This window comes from Staurois parvus, unplaced genomic scaffold, assembly GCF_062004578.1.
Source record: "Staurois parvus isolate SC_StPar_1 unplaced genomic scaffold, SC_StPar_1.0 ptg001943l, whole genome shotgun sequence".
NCBI classification, from domain to species: domain Eukaryota; kingdom Metazoa; phylum Chordata; class Amphibia; order Anura; family Ranidae; genus Staurois; species Staurois parvus.
This window is the reverse complement of record NW_028319739.1, coordinates 66840-76850: the sequence shown is the minus strand read 5'-3', so window position 1 is coordinate 76850 and position 10011 is coordinate 66840. Positions and strand designations below refer to the sequence as shown.

The following is a 10011-nucleotide window of genomic DNA, read 5'->3' as shown; positions in this document are numbered from 1 at the left end:
TGCCATCTTACATATGGACAGATATGACACTCGGCTCTATGCCAGATCCCAGATATTTGAATTGCACCAAATACTTCATCCCTTACCCAACCATGGCCTCCTGCCATTTGTGACATGGACATCCCAGAAGGCTGCAGGTGGCTGATAACTGTCACCTGTGCCTAGGCAAGGAATCAGGAAGTGGTGGGCCACACCTCTATTTAAAGTGACACTAAAACAACAAACACGTCTATACTTACCTGCAGCGTGAAGCGGTTTTTGCACAGAGCAGCCCCCATCCTTCTTCTTTGGGTCCCTGTTGGCTTCTTCCCCTCAGGCACTGTCCCCAGGAAGAGCTGCTCGCCCTGGAGGCACCGCTACATGCTCGTCCCCGAGCCGCTGCTCTCTGCATCCATAAGACACATAGAGCCGAGTCTTGGACTCCCGCCCCCTCCTCATTGGCTCACTGGCTGTGATTGACAGCAGCTCCCCAACGGGTCCCCTCTGCTGCCTCAGCCAATGCGGAAGAAGAGTCCCCAGGTAGCAGAGGCTGTTGAGAATGTCGCTGAATTGGAGGGGGCTGAGGTATGGATGGGGAAGGGGGGGTGCTAAACAAAATGTCTGAAAATGTATAAGAGGAGGGGGAGGGGTGCAGACGAGAGGAAATTTAGTCTGTGCTGGGAGAACTTTAAAGTACAAAACATTAAACTGAAAGCTCAATTTATTTTTAACCCAGGTATCTCCTATGGCACAGAAGGTGGCATCTCCTATGGCGAGGACGTTGGTATCTCCTATGGCACAGAAGGTGGCATCTCCTATGGCGAGGACGTTGGTATCCCCTGTGGCATGGAAGTTGGCATCTCCTATGGCATGGAAGTTGGCATCTCCTATGGCACGGACGTTGGCATCTCCTGTGACATGGAGATGCCAACATCCTCGCCACAGGGGATACCAACATCCTCGCCATAGGAGATGCCAACTTCCATGCCATAGGAGATGCCAACTTCCACGCCACAGGAGATGCCAACTTCCACGCCACAGGAGATGCCAACTTCCACGCCACAGGAGATGCCAACGTCCTCGCCCTAGGAGATGCCAACTTCCACACCACAGGAGATGCCAACTTCCACGCCACAGGAGATGCCAACGTTCTCGCCACAGGAGATGCCAACTTCCACAGGCTCAGGACAGGAGATCAGAGAATAAGGTTTTTCAGAATTCAATTTCTAAATGGAATACCGTTGCCATGGTTGCTCAGGAAACAAAATTCTGAAATAAGTTTAGATTGAAAATCACGTATAAAATTCTCACTAGAATGACGTCATCACGGACCCTTTGTATATATGGAGAGATGGGAGAGGGAATTGGGTCTATTATTAGATGAGCAACAAAAAAAGATTTATACACGGGGCTGTGAATATGAAGGTGGACATGAACTATAAATGTTCAGCGAGGGGATATATTACACGGAGTGTAGCACATAGGCAAGGTGGAGATAACTCACCTTTGTGTTGGCGTGGATGTGGGGAAAGGGGCACGATGGCACACATTTGGTGGGAGTGTCCTAAAATCCAGGAGTATTGGGCGGGAATAATTCACCAGATTCAGGAGATAATTGGGATTAAAATTCCAAAATTCCCAGAGGTCTGTCTGCTTCATGGAACTGAGCTTACAGAGGAAAAATATAAAAACTCGGGGTTGTTCCATCTCATATATGCAGCAAAAAGGTCCGATACCCAAATTGTGGAAGGAACGAGAGGCACCAAAAACAAAGGATTGGATAGGAAGGGTGGACTCTGTATAGAATGGAGGAACTTTATCATAGATGGAGATAAAATGGAGAGATTCCATAAAAGGTGGGAAAAATGATGAGTTTAAGAGATCAAATAAATATGCGGAAATAGAGATGAGAGGATGTGTATAATTAAAGGTGTAAAGTGGAAGAGGAAATCGCGAGGACTTCCATGAGGGGTGAAGAACGTGGAGCTAGGGAAAGGGAGAAAAAAGGAAATGACGATTGGGATGCAGACGGAGGTGGAAAGGAAACTCTTTAATAACAGAACAGTTTGTGTATCACGGATATCAATGATTGTCACCAAACCCGGGAAAAGCCCTGTGTGCAACGCTCGCCCCCTACTGGACAGTTTCAGCAATGACGGCTCAGCAAGTTGTGGAGGGTTCAAGAGATCCGACATTGGCAGGTAAAACCAGGAAAGTTTGAGGAGAAGGCACAGTGTCCGGGAGGAAGAAGTCCCTCTCTGCGAGGGTAAGGAGCCATTACATATCGGAAATGCGACTAAACCAGAATGCAATGTTTGGTCATAGAAGACAGAAACTGCTCATTCAGGTTCATTGTGGTGCGACTGTTGCAGTTCATGTCTGTGGACTCCGTCATTGTCCGCACAGGAAGTGCAATTACTGAGAATGCGAGGACCAGCAGGAACTTCTGTGACCACGCCCCCCCAGTGGGCGGGGTGAAATGCGTCAGTAGGCACGGCCAGTACAGCCATTCCTCAACATTGGACTCCTGGGGTCGGCTGAGCAGCATCCATCCCTTCATCTGACAAGCAGGAACTTCTGTGACCACGCCCCCCCCCCAGTGGGCGGGGTGAAACGCATCAGTAGGCACGGCCAGTGCAGCCATTCCTCAACATTGGACTCCTGGGGTCAGCTGAGCAGCATCCATCCCTTCATCTGACAAGCAGGAACCTCTGTGACCACGCCCCCCAGTGGGAGGGGTGAAACGTGTCAGTAGGCACAGCCAGTACAGCCATTCCTCAACATTGGACTCCTGGGATCAGCTGAGCAGCATCCATCCCTTCATCTGACAAGCAGGAACCTCTGTGACTACACCCCCCGGTGGGAGGGGTGAAACGCGTCAGTGGGCACGGCCAGCACAGCCATTCCTCAACATTGGACTCCTGGGGTCGGCTGAGCAGCGTCCATCCCTTCTTCTGACAAGCAGGAAGTATTGAATTTTGTCCGTCGTGGTCACAGACCGTCCATTAATCCACTTCTCAGCCACTGCATTCATTTTCTGGGGTATGTCCCCTCCCCCCCCGTACCTGAGGCACCTATGGGGATACACAGTGTGTGATAGTTGCAGCATATTGGAGGGTGGGACATTGTCAGGAGAGGATGATGGGAGATTCCACCGCTTCACTTTCAGGATCTCATTCACACGGGTGTACCAATCCGTCCCCCCATGAGAAGGGCCGTCTCTTCCCGCACAGGAGTTCCGTGTATCAGCATGCAGCCATTCCCATTCATGTCCAGCGGCTGCACTTCCCCGAAAAGCAGTCAGTGTGCATTCAGGGACACGCCCCTACACGCCGTCTGCGCTGCATCAAAACACGCATGAGACGGCCTGCATGGGGACACTGGGAAGACCTGTGCATCGGGGGGCGCAGACGGCACTTCCCACGGGGGGGCGCAGACGGCACTTCCCACGGGGGGGCGCAGACGGCACTTCCCAAGGGGGGCAGACAGGTACAGGCAGTCATCGAAAATACAGCGGAGCCGGCGCTCAGGGGAATCCGTAACATGAAGATACTTTATTGGCTACATGTACAACACACTGGTAATACCCTAACACGTTTCGGCTGTAACATACTGCCCCAAAAGAGTTACGCGTTTCAGCTGAAATAGAATCTTCGCGTTTCGGCTGAAACATACTTCCCACAGAAAGAAGAATCACGCCTTTTGGCTGAAACGGAAAGAATTATGCGTTTCGGCTGAAACAGGAATAACGCGTTTCGGCTGTAACATACTGCCCACAGAAAGAGTCGTGTTTTATGGCTGAAACAAGAAGAATGACGCGTTTCGGCTGAAACAGAAAGAAGAATCACGCTTTTTGGATGAAACAAAGAAGAATCACGCGTTTCGGCTGTAACAGGAATAACGCGTTTCAGCTGTAACATATTGCCCACAGAAAGAAGAGTCATGTGTTTTGGCTGAAACACACTGCCCACAGAGAATTACGCATTTCAGCTGAAACAGAAAGAAGAATCACTTTTTTCGGCTGACACAAAGAAGAATCACGTTTCGGCTGTTACAGACAAAACGCGTTAGCTATTACCAGTGTATTGTCCACGTGGCCAATAAAGTATCTTCGTCTTACAGATTACGCCGGGTGCTGCTCAGCTGTGTTTCGGATTCCTTGGAGGGAACACTTCAGACTCAGCACCGGTTTCCAGCCACAAGAAGCCGTGTGAACAGTCACACTTGGATACCGGGGTTCAAGTCATGGCGTAGAAGTGTAAATGACCTATGACCCAAGGAAAGGTTCTGTAGTTCAGAGGGACTTTTGCGGGGATTCCAGGACACTTTATTGCAGCACCTCTTAAGGCCTGAAGGTTATCTTGAGCGGTAAGACGGGGCGCATCCCAAGGCATCATTCACACAGGCAAACCTTCATATGCAAGATGAAGCCAGCAGAGGGCGTATCTAAGTGTGGCGGGTTAAAACATTTATTGGAGTAGACAAGCGACAACTTACACAACACACAAGGGGCAGCGCTCACGGCTGAACAAATTCCTCTGTGGGGTCTTCTGTGGGCAGTTCCTCAACTGGGAAAGTTAGGTGGAGAAGCTCATGAATAATAAGTCACTGTGGCCCCGGTCTCTGCGTCTCATGGGAGTCCTCAGGATGGCCGAGATGTAGCAGAGTGCGGCAGCCATTGGGATTCTATGATGGGGGCCCTCAGGATGGCCGAGATGTAGCAGAGTACAGCAGCTATTGGGATTCTATGATGGGGGCCCTCAGGATGGCCGAGATGTAGCAGAGTACAGCAGCCATTGAGATTCTATGATGGGGGCCCTCAGGATGGCCAAGATGTAGCAGAGTGCAGCAGCCATTGGGATTCTATGATGGGGGGCCCTCAGGATGGCCGAGATGTAGCAGAGTACGGCAGCCTCTGGGATTCTATGATGGGGGCCCTCAGGATGGCCGAGATGTAGCAGAGTACGGCAGCCATTGGGATTCTATGATGGGGGCCCTCAGGATGGCCGAGATGTAGCAGAGTGCATTGGGATTCTATGATGGGGGCCCTCAGGATGGCTGAGATGTAGCAGAGTGCGGCAGCCATTGGGATTCTATGATGGGGGCCCTCAGGATGGCCGAGATGTAGCAGAGTGCGGCAGCCATTGGGATTCTATGATGGGGGTCCTCAGGATGGCCGAGATGTAGCAGAGTGCGGCAGCCATTGGGATTCTATGATGGGGGCCCTCAAGATGGCCGAGATGTAGCAGAGTACGACAGCCACTGGGATTCTATGATGGGGGCCCTCAGGATGGCCGAGATGTAGCAGAGTGCAGCAGCCATTGGGATTCTATGATGGGGGCCCTCAGGATGGCCAAGATATAGCAGAGTGCGGCAGCCATTGGGATTCTATGATGGAGGTCCTCAGGCTGGCCGAGATGTAGCAGAGTACAGCAGCCATTGGGATTCTATGGAGAGAGCCTTGGAGAACGCCACAGGACCATAAGTTGGCCAGGGTGGCACCAGAAGTGATGTCACGTTTGTCCAGATGTGGGGGCGTGGCTGTGCTGCTCATCTCGGTGGAGGAACTACGTATTGTGCCCACAGAAGACTCACCCCGGAAGCATTTGTTTTCTGACGTGAACGCTGCCCCCTGCCTGCTGTCTACTACAACATGTGTTTTGAACCACTACACTTAGATGCGCCCTCTGCTGTCTTCCTCTTGCCCGTGTGAATGAGGCCTTGGGCTGCAGGCTCCAGCTGTCTCTCTCTTTCTTTCTCTCTCTTTACAAATTAGTGACCTGCAGCTATGAAGCGACTGAATTCGGGACTTTGTACAAGAACGGTGAACTTGGTCCCGGTCAGGAAATTACGGAGGAGTGAAGTGAGAGACGGCGGTGCAGCTTTCGCTTTCAATGTATAACTAAAAGGCAGAGAGGTCAGAACCCGGCAGGATCTAATTTCTGTGTCCCATTCGGGAGATTTCTCTTCATTTCCTGTCCCAGAGCCAGACCCAGAATCTGGGATTTTCCTTCACTTTCACTCTTGGTGAGATCGGTAAACAGAACAGAGAGAGTGAATCTACCGTTCTGGAGATTCACCATCTCTGACATGTTTTCCCTACAATTTTGGGCTGACACCAAAACAGGCATAGAGGGGCCAATCTATGCCTCCAAAGTGAGCCTTGTCACCAGAACTTGTGTCCCCATTGAAAGATTGGCCCCTCTGTGCCTGTTCTGGTGTCAGCCCAAAATTTTAGATTTTCTTTCACTCTCGGTGATAACCCCATTGGGGTGTTCTCTCCTCACTTCCCTTTTGGGTGCAACTCCGCTTTAGGACTGGTTTACAAGGGTCGGGTGTGGTTTAGATGTGGCAATGCCATTCTAGGAGGGCGCCTCTCCCTGCACCCCAAATGAAGTGCACCTACAATGCTGCATGCAGAGGTTTGGGGGTGCACAGATGAGTGGAGCTCATCACCCATGCAGATAGTCCCAGACATGGACAGCAATGTAAATGAACCTCAGAGGGAAGTGTCGGGTCCCCCCCCCACCCACTGACACTCTTCTTTTCTGCTCTCCCCCACCAATGCATTATTCCTTTGTCTCCAACACCATCCAACATGCAGATTACACAGGACAGAGTTCATCTTCTGGCTGCCCTTCCTCATGTGAAACATTTTGGCTTTCCAGGCCGCAGCACTGCATTGTGGGTGGAGGTCACATGCTCCTCGTACCCAGAAGTGCTGAGGGCTCTAATGGAGCAGAAAAGAAGTGGAATCAGTGGGTGGGGGTGGGGGGGTTCTCTAAAAAGACAGCCTGCCACAAGTGACAGATTCTCTTTAAATGACCTGTGGCAGCTCCCATAATCCTCTGCTGACAGGTCCCCTTTAAATCAGGTAAACCTTCTGAGGCAGCGAGCAGTTCAGGTATTTTGGTCATGTGACTGGAGTGTGACAAATGTGAGGGCGGAATACAAGTACTGGCAGGATTTCACTTCGTTTGGTCCTCCTGGCGGCTCAAAGAGCGCAGCTTGTGGCTCTGAGCCGTTACCCATTTTGGTCCCCACTGTCCCATTGATCTGCTGTCCTATCAGCTGTCATCTCCTCTTCTTCTCCTCTGTCAGCTGTTTGATTTGTCGGCTGTAGACCACCTGTATTCCGGCTTTGGCATTGAGATGAGCCTCGAGTGCCGCGTGGAGGTCGTTGACTCTCAGGTCAGGGGCGTGGTTGAAGCCGATGATTTGGGACCCGTCGCTCTCCATCGCTTCATTCGCAAGTTCTCTCTTCCGTCTCCGGAGATCCAATTCGTTCTGCAGCTTCAGGTCTCGGTTGGGTTTGCCCTGCTCGTTATCTGGCGCTGCCCCGTCTTTGCTGTCTTCCATCTTGTTCTCACCAGCAACCTTCTCAGCAATGGCTGGTATTGCGGGCTCTTTCCCTGCTGCTGCATTAGCCTGGTTGTGAAGTTCCTTAGGGTTGGGTTCCTTTGGAACATTGATGTTAGAACTTGGTCTTTGCAGATCTCGGTCCACTCTTTGAACTTTGACCTCTTTAGGTCCTTCCCCCTCGTGAGGCTGGGCTTTCTGCTGCTCCAAGCTTCCCGCTGTTATTTTTACCACTTTATCCCCCGGGGCATGCGGTTCTACAACGAGCTTGTGCTCCGGAGGACCAGGCAAGGCCTCATTCACTTTGGCTTTCAGGTCACCATCTTGGTTTTTGAGCAGGTTCTTGTCCTGGTTTTGCTTCTTCAGTGCCCTGTCCTCTTCATGGCCTGGCTTCTGTATGTGGACAACCTGCTCAGCTTCTGCTTTTTGTTGTGGAATGTCAACCCTCTGAAGAGCAGGGTGATCCTCTGTCTTCTTCACCATCTCAGGCTCCGGGGCCTTATTCATGACATTCGGATCTTTATTGTTCTGCAGCACAGAGTTTTCCTTGGCGATTTTCATCTCAGGAACAGGCAAGCCAGCTATATTTGTGTCTTTTCTCTGCTCTTCCTTCCGGGGGTTTGCAATGGGCTCCTTGTTATTAACGGGATCTTTTTCATCTGCTTTTCCCGCTTTCATTTCTTCTTTACTCCGCGGATGTTCTGGAGCGAGGCCCTCTGCCTTGTCACCTAAAAACAATACAAAGGAGCCCATGTGGTGACATTGTGATTGGTCCAATACAACAGAACAATACCCCGGCCTTTCTGAACCTTTTTAACAAGGAAGAACCCTTGAAGTAACTTCTCAGGAACCCCTGCTAATTATTAAAAAGAATTGTGTTCTGTTACAGTGTGACGGGAGTCACTATGGGTGGGGGGCCCATGGAACACAGCTCACTTTGGGTGGGGGGCCCATGGAACACAGCTCACTTTGGGTGGGGGGCCCATGGAACACAGCTCACTCTGGGTGGGGGGCCCATGGAACACAGCTCACTCTGGGTGGGGGGCCCATGGAACACAGCTCACTCTGGGTGGGGGGCCCATGGAACACAGCTCACTCTGGGTGGGGGGCCCATGGAACACAGCTCACTCTGGGTGGGGGGCCCATGGAACACAGCTCACTCTGGGTGGGGGGCCCATGGAACACAGCTCACTCTGGGTGGGGGGCCCATGGAACACAGCTCACTCTGGGTGGGGGGCCCATGGAACACAGCTCACTTTGGGTGGGGGGCCCATGGAACACAGCTCACATTGGTGAGGTGGGGAGACCCCTGTCTCAGCTCCCCATATCCCTCTTATGTGTAAGTCACCCTGTGCCTATTAGGGGTACAGGGTGACCTGTTCTAATATTGGGGTGGGGGGTTGTTGATTGTTTAATGCCATGTGATTGCATCCCATTGTTCTATTGTGCGTCTTGCTTGGGAGCAAACTATTATGGGATGTATGTGTTTGTGTATTGGCTTGGTGGTGGGGGGGGGGGGGAAGGGTTGTCTCCAGCAGCCCTCCCTCCTGATGGGACTGTCTGTTGGTGTGTCTCTTGTTACTAAAGGTAGATTGCCACACCCTGTGTCATTATGCAGGGAGGGGGGTTGTTCCCCTGAGTGTATATATCTTGTATCTGTGTTAAAATAAACTAGTCTGTTTCCTGGTTTACTTCAAGATTGGTGTCATCTAGTCTTGTATGGTCAGCAGTGGTGTCAGTGGTTGGTGTTCGGACGGGGAAGCGGTAGTCTAACGGAAGTACCCCAGTGCAGTCCAGGGTCAGTTCCGTTACATACAGGCATACCCTCCCTCTGGCATCAGGTGAAGGCTCCTGACAGTCCCAAACTGTTGCAGATATATGGCCCCCCAGTCCTTATCCACTTCCACATTGGAAGGTTTTTACCTCTCTTCATGACCAGGTCATTTTCTGCTACTCAGCACTGCGCTACTAACTGGCAATACCGCGGTCATGTAACGCTGTACCCAAAAGACATTTATACAATTTTTTTCACACAAATAAAGCTTTCTTTTGGTGGCCTTTATTCACCGCTTTTTGTTTTTTTACTTTTTACTATATAAACAAAAAAAGGCCTAAAATGGAAAAAAAAACCTATATTTTCTACTTTCTATAATGAAAAGTATCAAAAAAATCAAATGTATTCAAAAAATTTAGGCCAAAATGTATTCTGGTGCAAATCCCAATAAGTGTACCACTTGCCCTCCATAGGATTTCACCCCCCCCCCCCCTCCCCCCTGGATCCCGACCAGGTCATTTTCTGTGATACGGCGCTGGTTTATTTCAATTGACAATTGCGCGGTCCCCCTGCTGGTGCTCCTGACTCCTCTACCCCTCCAAGTGCCTCCAGAGCAACCCACATTGCTAGAGGGGCAGACATGTGTGCTCGCTCCTGACCCCAGCGCTGATGGAGAGGGGTGGGGGAGGGTCAACCTAGGATGCTGTGCAGGCAGCTGACATGCTCTTTATCAACTGATGATGTCATTGGTTGTCAGAGCGCCGGTGGCTAGAAGGTCGTTACGGTGCAAAATGAAAACCGGGGGTTTTGTGTAACTAAAAGGCCGGCTTGTTCCACCCGCTGGCTTGTTTTGGGAAATTTTTAGACATTTTTCCAAGGTACCCCTGAAGAAACCTCAA

The 10011-nt window shown here is 51.0% G+C and overlaps 1 protein-coding gene across 2 annotated transcripts in view; it reads right to left on the bottom strand.

Annotated features, from left to right (window-relative positions):
- Positions 1-2010: 2010 nt before the first annotated feature.
- LOC149433178 (putative sodium-coupled neutral amino acid transporter 10) overlaps positions 2011-10011 on the bottom strand; it is a 65952-nt gene continuing 57951 nt past the window's right edge. For both annotated transcript variants that reach the window (XM_089664550.1, XM_089664551.1), the window contains one exon: positions 2011-8066. In XM_089664550.1, the coding sequence (XP_089520676.1) occupies positions 7054-8066 (1013 nt within the window). In that variant the 3' untranslated portion in view covers positions 2011-7053. The remainder of the gene's footprint in view (positions 8067-10011) is intronic.